Source organism: Entelurus aequoreus, linkage group LG19 (genome assembly GCF_033978785.1).
Source record: "Entelurus aequoreus isolate RoL-2023_Sb linkage group LG19, RoL_Eaeq_v1.1, whole genome shotgun sequence".
Taxonomy (NCBI): Eukaryota; Metazoa; Chordata; class Actinopteri; order Syngnathiformes; family Syngnathidae; genus Entelurus; species Entelurus aequoreus.
The window spans coordinates 25,330,291-25,344,987 of record NC_084749.1 but is presented as its reverse complement, the minus strand read 5'-3'; the positions used below and the strand labels follow the sequence as shown (position 1 = coordinate 25,344,987).

The window sequence follows — 14,697 nt, the reverse complement described above, 5'->3', positions numbered from 1 at the left end:
GCCCTCTACCCTGAAAGGTTGTGACACTTGCTTTTACTGTCATTAAACAAGTAAACGACAGTTTTAAAATACAGTAGTACCTCGAGATACCGTGACTCAGCTTGTACATCGAAAAAGGTAAATAATTGCGTTGCTGATTGAATTAAATTAATATTCGGCTTGACCCCCAGCCAAAAAAAACCCCAAAACACTACGATTTTAAAATGTGACATGCATTATGAAAAGAAGAACAATATTTTAAATAAGATATATACAATAGAATAAAATATACTATGGACAACCACAGTATTTTTAAGACATACTGTAATATTATTGTACAGAATTTTCTGTAGAGAGCAGACTTCTACGGTATCTTCGTCATACACACGTCAGCAGCTTCTCCATATTTTCATGGATACATGTCCGCAGTTTATATTGTACATCCTTGGCTGGCGTTATTGAGTCATTCTGCTTGAGTTTGGTGCAGACCAGCAGTGCTACGTTCAAACTCATGTTTCTTTTGATTATTTTTTTCTTTACGCTTCTTTTTCTGGTTCTTCACGGGTTAGAAAAACTAAGTTACGGTATCACTTATGGTTATGTCGATCTCTAGCTATAAGCTAATGCTAGCAAGTACGACAGATGTTTTGGTTGGCTCTTACAGAGTTTACTGTGACATTCGCTACGCCAACTAGCGGTGGAAAAGCTCGTAACCCGAATTTCTGCTCATAACATACAGCATACCAATTAGCCTCGTATCCCAAGGTACTACTACATAATGTTCATGCCGTAAACCATGTGTTTTATAAATATGCTTTCCAACTAGTCTTTTTGAGCATTGTCAAACTTAAATGATAGATTTGATTCGGAAGATGACCATAATGGGGTTTTGGTAAAAATTAGATTTCGTCAACTGGTACTATACTGAATTGTACCTCAAAGTGGAAACAAGTTAAAAGGTGGTGTCTGAATTATTAAAATATTCGGTTAGGAAACTAGCAGTGATGTTATGAAACACTCCAAAAAACTCTACTGGGGATCTAATGATTGATGGGTAGCCAGCATCAAAAGCTCGTATGAGATGACTGATCTGATAAGCTCACACATCCTGTAAAAAAGTTAAAAAGGCTCGACTCCATAAAACGATGCATTCACTTCTCCGCTTACCAACGAAGGCACCTTTGACAGTATTGCAATAATGAATGTGCTGCCGCTTCACATTTTGTCTGCCTCCAATTCAGCACTCTGACTTTGTAAGAATTGGTTTCTTGACTGTAAACTGTAGTGCACAACTGGAAGCAATGGAACTAAGAAATCCCAACTGCATGGACAGGCTTCTCATTCACGTAGACCAGGAGCCCAGCCGGCCCATTTGGAATGGAGAAAAATCAAAAAGAAACATGTGGCTCCATTTGGACTACTAACAACCCATTACCTTGTTTCAAGCCCCAATGTGGAGAGAAAGACAAAGAGACTTACAGTGAACGAGGTGAAAAGCAGTCGAGAGAGAATGCCAGAGTACTGCACTAGCTTTAATAGTGGGCGGTGTTGTGGAGGGATTTGCGGCAAAAAAACAGAGGTCAGAAGGTGGACATTATTGGCCATTTTGGTAGGGCAGGTTGTTGCTGCCCCAAAATGAAGGGGGAAGCCAAAATAATGTGCAGCCTTTAGTGTCACCTTGAAGCTGAGATTACACCCTCTTGCCGCCTGAGGACTCAGGCGCTGTATGGAGATCCTTTTGTTACGCTTGCTGGTTGAAGTCTACAACATTTACATAGAAGCTGCAGGGGTCAGCCTGTATTAACATACCATGGCTGCACCGATGCTAAAGAGGCTCTACGGGCGGCTCATCAAAATGGAAATTATTACCTAAAGAAAAGTGACAGGAATCGTGGCGGGGTATCCGATTAGGGGAGATTTGTAGTTCATCGACTTCTTTTTATAGTAAGAAACGACAAGCAGCCAATTTCGCCCCCATGTGGTTATCCCTTCATCGAGTATGAACATTCAGATAGGGGACTGCGTTCATACATCTGCATAAGAACAGGCCAGTAAACCTTTCTTTTCGATAAACGGGTGTTTCTGAGGGTTGGCTACAAACGTCGAATAGAGATGGTAGGGGGTTTTGTTTCGCTTTGGCCAGTGTGAACGTAAGGTGTAATCTAGCTTTCTTTCCCAACGTTACACGCAGACGCATAGCTGGACATGCAAGCACGTTCAAAAGCAGGCAGATTTCAGGTGGGCATGCGTGCACATGCGTACATAACAGCACAGTCTTTCTGCATCAAGTGTTCTCGCAACGCTGTTTCTTCCAATATCTTGTTCCGTTGAGTGGGGTTTTGTCAGGCGGTAGGCAGCGATTGCCACAAAGCTGTGGCACTCACAAACTACTGTTTTTAGTTGGATTCATGTTAGGTCTTTCAATTGGTGCAAAGTGTTGGGAAAGCTACTACACGGGAATGAGCATTCAAAAAACCTCAAATTTCATGTGCTAAGTTTCAGTATTAAAGCAGTCAGAATTATAGCATACACAGTAATAACTTATATCAGTATGAATCACACTGGTTCTACCGTCGCTTGATAAGTCATCATGACTTGACATTTATATCGAGAAGGCACAATTGTATTCACCGCAGATGATAATATTTCATATTTTTGACTCTAGATGCATGTCAGTAGTTAAGGAAGCATGAGTCTAACACGCTAACATGGATTATCATAAAAACAAAATTTAAATCCGTCAAATTCTGTTTAATGCTAGCATTTACCACTTTTAACTACAAGCTGATATAGGGCGCTTTGGAGACTGAAAAAAACTAACTTCCGTGAAAGGGGTATTTTTCAAATGTTCAGTTTGTTTTGGAAGATGTTTCGCCTCACATCCAAGTAGGCCTCATCAGTTCATGCACATAGACAGATTGGTCAGAAATAGTCTGAGACTAGAACTGAGCAATAATCAGTTCATGCTTATAGACATAGATCGGCCATGTCTAGTTCCAATATAAGTCTTTGAGCATGAACTGACCAGAACTGGTCAGATCTTAGATGTACTGTACTGAAGTGAACAGATCTACTGTGCGACCACAACTGACCAATCTAAATCTAAGAGCAAGACATTATGATTGGTCAGTTCTCGTCCCAAATTGCCTAAATGTGGTCAAATAAAGAGAGACTAGCATTGCCTAATCATCATTTTGTGCTCATAGACTTAGATTGGCCAGTTGCAGTCTTAGAGTGGATCTGTTCAGTTTGTCTGTAAATTTAAGATCTGATCAGTTCTGGTCAGTTCATGCTCAGAGACTTACAGTATATTGGAACTGGAACTGACCGATCTAAGTCTATGAGCATGAACTGATGATTGATCATGCTCATAGACTTACAGAATATTGGTCAGTTCTAGTCTCAGAAGAGATCTGTTTAGTTTTACAGGACGTTTTGCTTCTCATCCAAGCAGTCTTCATCAGTTTATATTCATAAATGGAGATTGGTCTGATGTAGTCTGACACTAAGACTGACCAATCATAAGTTCATGTTTCAGACTTAGATTGATCAGTTCTAGACCCTATAGAAGTCCATTAACTGACAAGAACTGGTCTGATCTTAAACTTTGATTGGTCAGATCCAGTCTGATTGAAACTAGAACTGATTTGAACTGACGCATCGCCAGACTTAGATAGCTAGCACAGGTAAGGGTGGTTTCTGACCAATCAAACAAAGTCTATGAGCATGAACCGATGAGATTGGGGATTTGATTAGAGGCGAAAGGTCTTCTAAAACAAACAGTCCAGTTGTGATCCATTGAATGCCTGAGGATACAATGACCTGGATTAATGGGATCATCTGTAGATATATATTGAAAGTATATTTCCTGTCTCAATGCTGTGCATGCGTGGGAGCCTCTGAAATGAGGACTTTAAAACAACTTCATGACGGCGACGGAAACAATTACAATTAGCTGCCGCTGTTTTGAAAATGCAAGTACGGTTAAGTTCCAGCTGAGTACCAACAAATGCGATGTACAAGTGCTTATATTGTTATTGACCCTTGCGATAACACAAATGGTGTCCATAATGGCTGCCTGCAATCACCATGAAGCCCACTCAAGTCACATTTTTCAGTAATGGATTGTTTTAAAGGAGATGACAGAAACACTAGCTGTATACACACTTATTTCATTCCGCATTTCCGTATGCATTTCAAGAAGCAGAGTAGCATCATTTGGAAAAAAGAAACACAAATCTGGCAAACAAAGAAACCAGAAAAGGACATACATTTAAAAGAAGAACAAGTAGGTTTAGAAATGTAACTGAAACCAAGAAAAAAACACACACAAACACCATAATTACAACTGAAAACAATACTGGAACCAAAGGAAAGCCAGATAGGATGGTTTTGGGGGAGAACACTTTAGAAAAACAAAGGAAAGGCTAAAACGGAACAGAAGACATAGAAAGGGTAAAGAAAGAGACCAGTTCGGCCAAAGGGGTTCTGGACAGGCATGCAAGCGCAGTTACATTCTCCCATCGTGCAACAAGTCCTGTTATTTCCACGTGCTGGGTTTCCATGACAACACGTGCAAGAAAGCCTTTCTGGTGCAGAAGCAATACCAAAGGATGCAAAACGAGAAAAGGCCCCACAATGCAAACATAAAAGTAAATTAACAAAACCCGATCTAGTCGGGTTTGATTTCATCATTTCTTCCTTGGAAATAAAGAAATTCAATTAACAGTTTGGATTTAAATATTATAATTATTACTTTAATTTGAAATTATATCTAGCTTTTTTTGTTTTGTTTTTTTTTTACATTGAGATTTTTTTTTTTTCAAATGTGGGTTAAGAAAGTAAAAAAGAAAAAACACACCAACCTTCTCGAAGCTCTGAGGGATGTAAAGGGGTTGATGCAGAACACAATGACATGAGGAGAAGAGAAAAATAGGGGAAACACAGAGAGAGTAAAAAAAGCCACCTCAAGGTGTTTCGCTACAGCTACATTTCCCTTCACTTGAAACCCCCCCACCCCCACTGTCTCGGTCACTGTCTCCCACCTCCCTTTGAATAAACTTCATTTGGAATAAATCAACCAAAACAATCAGATCAATCATTAATGTTGCAAAACAAGAGTGGTGAAGCACCACTGGAGTCCAAATCATTACTGGAAATGTACTCCTTACGGCAACAAGGGGGAGGCTCCAGTGGTGGGCTGGATATGCTTTCGTTAGAGAAGGTAGTCAAATAAAGAGAAAACAAGGAAAAACTAATGAGAGATAGAAAATAAAATAGACACAACTTTGGGCTGAAGTTAGCAGTTGCAGTGCAAGATACTCAATTTGGACGAATTATAATGGGTTTGTGTGACACATTGGTAGGAATCATTGCTGCATAGTACTTTGAACTTTGGCGTCGATCTCTACCACAGCTGCTAATCTCAGGTGCAATTGGCTTTGTGAACAAAAACATTGTCAACATCACGTATCGGCATCGCTCGACAAAAGTTAACTGAAAACAGTCACAAGGTTGACACCATTCAGGGCATAACACGTGTAATCACATAAAGTCGGAGTGTGGGGGTCCCTGCATCGTTAACTCGAGGCATGCTGCTGGAGACTGCGGGAATAGTTGGGGCGACTTTGGTGATGTGACAGCTAACGCAGGGGTGTCCAAAGTGCGGCCGTTTGCGGCCCGCGGTTTTTGTCTTAAGGCAAAATAAACACATTCCAGATTAGAACATTAGACCAAAAAAACTGTGGAGGATGCATATATGTTTAAGAGTTCTTTCTTTTTACATAGCCATGTTTAGAGTAGCTAGTACTTTTCCTTTGTATATTCTACCAGTTCCTTTCGACATTTCAGATGCCTGGTTAGTGTCTTCACCCTTGGAATGTGAACTACAACCCCCACTATTTTTCCTTATCAGTGTTGCGAGGGGGAGATGGGGGCTTTCTTTGTGTGCAAGGAGTGGGCTTTTCCGTTGGAATGTCAGATCAACTAGAGTAGCCGATATGAATGTATTAGTTAAGTTGACCTCCTAAAGCTTTAGTAAAACTTGAAAATATTCCAATTCTGTCTTGATGGTCCTTCTTACTCAGCATATATGTCATCGAAAGAATTTGGGATTGACCAGTAACTTAGATTCCCTGGGAGGAAGAGCTGGTCGACGCAACAAAACAAACAAAAAAATCCTGAAAACCGAAACGGTCGATGACCTGTGCGGCTTACGGTTTATGGTTGTCATTTACGCGCGGCCTGCTATTATGAACGAGTACACATTTTTGGAAAGTCATAGTAAGCTTTCAAGTGCGCTTAAACCCTTGAAAGTGATTTGGTTGACACATTTAAAATAGAATTTGTCACAAAGAGATTTAAAGGGGGTTAGATTAGATCAGTGATTCTCAAACTGTGGTACGTAGGCTCCATCTCGTGGTACGCCAAAAAAATCACTTGATTAAAGTAGTGTTTTAGTTTCCTATATTTAACCACAGTCTTACTGTTCAAACAGCGTAATGTTACAGTGGCCAAAAATATGAAATACATACCTCGGCCTCTTTTTTTAATGCATACTTAAGCCTACTATGCTACTGTAATATAAAGTTGGGTCATTATGGTGGTATTTTGAGAGCCAAGTGTTTTCTGAGGTGGTACTTGGTGAAAAAATGTAAGAACCACTGGATTAGATATTACACCAGGGCTGGTCCCTACCTATACGCTGATCGCGTTGTCAGCGTAGGGTCCTGTGATCAGTATCTGTATGTGTGTGTAGGGGTGGGGAGTTTGCTTTGCGTGAATAAGCATATGTCAAATTTTAAGGGCGCTTAATATGACATTTTTAAAAGGCTAACACATTCCTAGCGCCTTCCTGCTCTGTCACTGATGAGAAAACATTGGTAAATGTCCCTCATTGTAACCAATGTCCCCGTGGTGTGAGGCATTAGTGCTGGGCTTATAAAACAGGATACAGGTGTGAATGTTTCGGCATCTAGCGATTCGATCCAATTCCGATTCAAGGGGTGACGGTTCGGTTTCGAATCGGTTTCTCAATTCGACACAATTCTCGCAATGCATTATTTGGCATTATAATTATATTGAAACCTTTTCAAAACAGGTTACAGGTTAGAAAAAAAACTCCTTATGGTTGCATGGAGATGGCCTAAAAACGTATTTAAAAAAACATTCATATAAAAAGTTTTAAAAAAAAATTATATATATGTAATAATTTTCTAATTTTTTTCATAATTTCTTTAGTGGATTTTTTAAAATGATGAATCGATTTGAATCGACTTGATGTGCACCCCTACTATGGGATCTAGTCTTGTTTCAGGAATCTATGTGTCAGGAAGAGGTGAACATTTATGTTTTAATCATATTATTGTTTTTCACAGAAAAAAATATAATTAAAACATTACTTTCCCATCAATTAATTTAAGCACAAAATATGCATGAAGTTAAATTCAAGTTTGTATAATTAAATGTTTTAATTGTTTCACATTGATTAAAAAAAAAGGGAAAAATGCCCCAATTTACATTAATTTGCTTTGTTATCTGTACCACAAAGAAAAATGTTGATGTTTGCCCATACATATTCCCATATATTGATCTACATTAGTAAATCAAATGTATAAAATGCATCAAAGTGGCCCCCGCATGTTTTAATTCTTCTCTATGCGGCCCTTGCTGGAAAACGATTGGACACCCCTGATCTAACGTATTAGTTTTGACGCCTCACAGGCCGATACGATGGCAATGCAAGGTACAAATATACTTCCTGACCTAATTTATAATGTCATTCTCGTGAATTATTTATTGGGAACAAAGTTATTTGGTACGCAGCAGAAGGAACAAACTGAGTAGACACCGAGGCATCTTTATTTAATATGCGCCGTATAAATAAAACATAGCGAAAGTGCATCTGCCTCAAATTGTTAAACCTCACTAAACAGGGATTCATTGTCATTTTGCATTAGTGGTAGAGCGATGGCTTGTGTCCACATTGCATGTAACCAACGGGAAACACAATGTTCCCGACTTGCAGGCCAAATGACTACTGAAAAGACGAAACCCCATATCAGGGTGAAGTACGTAAAACGGCATATTATTTTATGCAACATAAAGATGCTGACTATCTTTTTTTTAACAGTCGAAAGCTTTCAGAATAGAAGATTTTAATTGATGGCAACTAATACCTCGCCACTCAATTAAAATCCAGACTTACCGTTTTGATCCTGTACCTGGGGGGGGAAAAAAAACAACAAAAAAAAAACTAACAGACTTTAACGTCTGAGATGGAGAGGGAGTGGGGGCGGGGGTGCACAATTACAAATTAAAATGCACAGCCGATAAAGCAAAGACATACGGCCTCTCGCGCTACGTATTTCCTTCCAAGCGAGTAGGGGCATGGCGTTGGAAGACAAAAATGGAGCGTTACATCATAACACAGAAAAACATCACTTATATTTTACAATTGGCTGTTTTAGTGCAAAGGCAATTACATAGCAGGGCAGGCAGTAATATCAGCGCTGAAATATTTATAATAGTGGGATAATTCTAGTCTGCAAAACATTTTTTTTTACAGCTAGAAGGGGAAGCAATTATCATTTGTTAAGCTCAACGCTAAAAGAGGAGCTTCATTGTGCTGACATTTTACTCTTTTTTTGGGGGGGGGGGTCTAAGACTGGTTGTCTCCCTACCTCGCACATAAAGGTTAGCAGAGGACGAGTAGCGCACGCCTTCCACGTTAGACGCCACGCACTCGTACTTCCCCTGGTCCGTCTCCTCGCTGTTCTCAATCTGCAAGGCACCTGCGAAATGACAACATGAGGCAAGCACAAGCAAAGAGAAGACAGAGAGAGAGAGAGAGGGGGAGAGAGAGGGCCATGGTTAGTTGTTTATCGGGGACAGTGCACGAAGAAGTCAGACAATTCTCTAAACGCGGCATCTCGCAATTCCCTCGGACTATTTCGTCCTCTCTGCAATTCTAATGCCGCTCGCCGTGACGAACTGGGTTCCCCTCCAGCGTGGCAGATAAAAAGGGAATGAATTTAATAAATAAAACAGCGGACTGAATCAGTCACAGGGAATTTGTCGCTCGCTGTTGGACGCGATTCATATAGGACGTTTGATCGCTTCGAAAAGAAAAAAAACAACAACAATAAATGCGAGTGGTATGAAAGCGATTGGGTAAGGGTGTTGAGATCACACTGTAAACTAAAAGGGATTAAACAATACATTTTTGTATGACACTTTTTTAAGAGCAGACGTGGACAATAAAATACAAATAAAATATGAGCCAAATCTGATATCAGCAAAAATACAAACATTGCAGCGCGTTTACTTGTGCAAAGCCAGTTAACATCTAAATAGTCTCCAAAAAACACACACAGTCTGTCTTTTCTTGCATTTTAGTCCAATTGTGTACAAAAAGTGAACATAGGAGCTAGTAGCTACACAACAGCTAAGCACACACTAGCAAAGCTATACATACCTAATAAGTGTCCTCAATTGAACAATGTTAGTCTAAAACACAATGTGTGTCAATATAAACTAATATCAAATAATTAAAGCTACCTTTTATGTACAGACGCAAAGTCTCCAACGGAGAAGCGTATCAGAAAGTGTCCAGTAACAAACGTGTGCGCATCATTCGACTTGATATCTTAACTTAGTTATTGTGGTCGGTTGGTGTCACTTTACTTTAGACAGCACATTTCCATTCCAGATGTTTGATAATAAATAGAGATGTCCGATAATGGCTTTTTTACCGATATCCGATATTCCGATATTGTCCAACTCTTAATTACCGATACCGATATCAACCGATACCGATATATACAGTCGTGGAATTAACACATTATTATGCCTAATTTTGTTGTGATGCGGGGGGAGGTATTTGTTCTGTTGTGTTTATGTTGTGTTACGGTGCGGATGTTCTCCCGAAATGTGTTTGTCGTTCTTGTTTGGCGTGGGTTCACAGTGTGGCGCATATTTGTAACAGTGTTAAAGTTGTTTATACGGTCACCCTCAGTGTGACCTGTATGGCTGTAGATCAAGTATGCATTGCATTCATTTGTGTGTGTGAAAAGCCGTAAATATTATGTGACTGGGCCGGTACGCAAAAGGAAGTGACTCTAAGGTTTATTGGCGCTCTGTACCTCTCCCTACGTCCGTGTACACAGTGGCGTTTTTAAAACTCATAAATTTTACTTTTTGAAACCGATACGATAATTATGAAACCGATACCGACAATTTCCGATATTACATTTTAAAGCATTTATCGGACGATAATATCAGCAGTCCGATATTATCGGACATCCCTAATAATAAATAGGTTAGGTTAAATAGGTGGAAAAACTTGCAATCTCACCAAGAATGTATTTCTAATTTCTAGTCAAAATATCTAAACAAACCTAATAAAAGTCACAATCCCCTGAATAGTATTTTTATGAGATGTAAGGCAATATATCTTCTGAAGAAAACAATACTACTTTTGAGCATCACAAGTTTGTTGTAAGACTTGACAATACAAGTAAGAATAGCTAAATATACGTTTTTGATGGCTAATTTCAAGACCACTTTTAAGTTTTTAAAGCTTAAACATAATGCCATTTTTCAAGAAATCTTACCAAGACAATTTTGACTTGCACCATTGGCATTGCTCATATATATATATATATATATATATATACATATATATATATATATATATATATATATATATATATATATATATATATATATATATATATATATATATATATATATATAGTATAATATCTACTAATTTGTGCAAATAAATAAGCTTACACCCGAACAAGGTCATGTCCTGTATTTTCCGGACTATAAACCGCTACGTTTTTCCCAAGCTTTGAACCCCGCGGCTTACATACAGGTGCGGCTAATCTATGGATTGTTCTTTACTTACAGCTAAATTATGGAATAGACTAAGCAAATACATCAAAGAATGTACTAAAATGATCAAAATATTATTAAAAGCGAAATAAAGACATCAATGACTTTTCTGTTTTGTTTGATCCCCTGTTTTACTGCCGTGTTACAGGCACCATTTGGAAACAATTACGGTATGTAAATAAACATTTACTAAATATTTCTGTGTAAATAATTCATTTCACAACGTACTGGTATATATCAGCGGTTTATAGTCCGGTGAGTACGGAGTCCCTAAAGGGACATGGATGTTTTGCGAGATTTCGCAATATTTTTGCGAGATCTACCAATACTTTTTGCGAGATCTGGCAAAAGTTTTTTTTCCTATGTCAGTGAACCCGAAGTAAAACAGACACGGCGATGGTGAACCGGAAGTGAAACAGACACAGCATTCGGGAGCCTACCCATCATCTGTGCTCTGTTGTGGGACCATAATACGATTTGATGTCTTTATATGTTAGGCCAATACTAAAATAGAAATCAATAAACTTCTCCATCGCGTTGTCTGTTTCACTTCCGGTTCACCATCGCTGTGTCTGTTTTACTTCCGGTTCACTGACATAGGAAAAAAAACTTTTGCCAGATCTCGCAAAACATTGTTTCCCTCCATGTCCCTTTAGGGGCTCTGTAGGAGAGGATATTACAAGAATTTTAATTATTTTTCTTCCAAAATTTAGTGGGTGCGGTTTATATGCCGGTGCGCCTTTTAGTCCAGAAAATACGGTAATCCAAGAGTCACTTAGAATAATAATTTGATACAATATGCATTTTTTCTACATACTTTAATACTGTATTATAGTACTACAACATCCCCTAAAGGTTTGTGTGATAACAATCCAGTTATCCCTTATCTGATTTGAGATTCGGTCCCTTGTATGTGCAAATGAGCCCAACCTAATGCTTAGGTAGAACGAGGAAGAAGGGGGGTGGCGTTTGTGCGAGGCGAGGTGAAACAACGGGCGCCACATCATTCTTTGTTAGAGCACAGTTGACGGCACATCCTGATGATATCATTAGTGCTTCTGGCTGCTTCAGCAAACAGATTGAAGCCTTGGCTTCCCTGACAAAGTGCCGCACTGTCGCTAGTTAGTGTCGATGCAGGCAGCATCAATCTGCCAGCCAACGCCTAGAATGTTTTGTGATGTATATTAACTACTTGCTTTACATTTCAGGGCACACACCTAAAACTAGGATGGCACAAACCTTCACCAAGGGTGATTTTATTTTGCGTCAGCGCCAAGTTGTATATCTTAAAAAAAATGACCTCTATCAATTGTAAGCAAAACAACATACACATACAGAGAAATACTGTACAATACAATTTTAATCATATAAATATTTAAATTCGAGCTGTTGAATTAAATGCATTAACTCATGCGGTAAATTGCAAAACATTACTGCATGAATCATGTATCAGTGTAAATCAGACCTGGGCAAATTAAGGCCCGGGAGCCACATGCGGCCCGTTAAGCCTTTCAATCTGGCCCGCCGGACATTCCCAAATAATTTTTTTAGATGTTTAAGATGGAAAGTGTAGCTGCCATTATGATGTGCAGTCATGTTTTCTAACGACCGTAAGTCTTTAACTATACTAAGTATTTCAATGGTTGGAATCTGCGCTTATGGATGATATACTAGTTACTATGGTAATCTAATTAGTTACTATGGTCATCTAATTAGTTACTATGGTAATCTACATCACAGCAGCTCAGACGAGGCACCAAACAGTGTGGGCGGGAAGCGTTTCCACAGACGCGGAAGGAGATTTTCCCAACAAAGTTCTAAAGCTTAGTGATATATCAGATTGTAGGTGGGTTTATTTTGTACCCTTCGCGTTCACATTTCACTGTTTGTTGCATTTTTGTTGCGTTTCACTTGATTGTAAAATATGTCGATCGAAAGGGGGTGTGACATTCATATTTTGTCAATATTCAGTGTTTTATCGTTCATAGAAAAATTTAAAATTCCATTACGTTTTTTTAAGGCAGTCTGTCATAACGTTTTAAGCATTCAATCAGACATTATTGTGAGGTTTTGTATTAGTGTTCCTAAAAATAGATATACCGGCCCCCAGACACATTGTTTTCTCTAAATGTGGCCCCTGAGTCAAAATAATTGCCCAGGCCTGGTGTAGATTAATCACCCGGTTGATTTTGACTGCACATGCTCCTTTACCTTAACTGCGTTTACCTGAAAGGCGTAGGTTGCTATATTGTCAGTGATCAGGTCAATGCAGTACCAAAATACGCATGCATAAAAGCCACTCTGCGCGCGGTCCTGCGCAGAAATCGGCACTGTCACCCACATCTGCGGTCCTCTCCAAGGTTTCTCATAGTCATTCACATTGACATCTCACTGGGTTGTGAGTTTTTCCTTGCCCTTATGTGGGATCTGAACCGAGGATGTCGCTGTGGCTTGTGCAGCCCTTGGAGACACTTGTGATTTAGGGCTATATAAACAAACATTGATTGATAAATGTGATTAATCTGATTTTAAAAGATGAATCATTTGACAGGACTAATATAAATACATGGGTGACCATACTGTAGCCGACTGGACGGGCATACTAAAATGTGCATGGATTATATTCAGAGCTGTCTGTCGCTACATTCAGTTTGAATCAGAATAATCACACTGTTGAATTTTAATTAATCACGATTAATCACAGTAAATTACATGCATGTATAATTTCAATTAACTCAATATCAATCAATCAATATTTATTAGTATAGCCCCTTAATCAGAAGTGCCTAAAAAAGGGCTTCACAAACCACAACGACTGATCTGTACCCACATTCGGGCAAGAAAAACATTCCAAAAGCCCGAGATTTGGAAAAAGAAGAAACCTAAGAAAGGGGTCACACTGAACTAATGAAACAATATATATATACACTACCGTTCAAAAGTTTGGGGTCACCCAAACAATTTTGTGGAATAGCCTTCATTTCTAAGAACAAGAATAGACTGTCCAGTTTCAGATGAAAGTTCTCTTTTTCTGGCCATTTTGAGCGTTTAATTGACCCCACAAATGTGATGCTCCAGAAACTCAATCTGCTCAAAGGAAGGTCAGTTTTGTAGCTTCTGTAACGAGCTAAACTGTTTTCGGATGTGTGAACATGATTGCACAAGGGTTTTCTAATCATCAATTAGCCTTCTGAGCCAATGAGCAAACACATTGTACCATTAGAACACTGGAGTGATAGTTGCTGGAAATGGGCCTCTATACACCTATGTAGATATTGCACCAAAAACCAGACATTTGCAGCTAGAATAGTCATTTACCATATTAGCAATGTATAGAGTGTATTTCTTTAAAGTTAAGACTAGTTTAAAGTTATCTTCATTGAAAAGTACAGTGCTTTTCCTTCAATAATAAGGACATTTCAATGTGACCCCAAACTTTTGAACGGTAGTGTATATTTTGACACAAATGCAGTTTTACTGTCAGAGTGTCATACAGTACATGAACATTTTTAATTTAATTTATTGTACTTTTTTTTTTTTTGCTCAAAACTTGGTAACAGTTTCATATAAAGCCTCGTCGGGGTGTATTTGAAGGGTCATTTTCCACGTAGCAAACCAGTTACTTATCTTTGTACTGGCATTATGCATTGGCCTGGTCATTGATCAGATAGGAACACATGTTGCTTTCGGGCAACCGTCTGTGGTTAAGGTAAATAAGCATGTGTGGTTAGAAATAATTTAGTGATTAATCCGAGTCTGTACATGAATAATGTGATCATTTCCTTGTGATTACCGTAATGTCATGCATCAATTTCAGCA

General features: G+C 38.8%; 1 protein-coding gene across 1 annotated transcript in view; it reads right to left on the bottom strand.

Annotated features, from left to right (window-relative positions):
* LOC133635472 (receptor-type tyrosine-protein phosphatase S-like) overlaps positions 1–14,697 on the bottom strand; it is a 267,952-nt gene that overhangs the window by 121,097 nt on the left and 132,158 nt on the right. Inside the window, exon 5 of the mRNA XM_062028688.1 lies at positions 8,661–8,771. Within this exon, the coding sequence (XP_061884672.1) occupies positions 8,661–8,771 (111 nt within the window). The remainder of the gene's footprint in view (positions 1–8,660; positions 8,772–14,697) is intronic.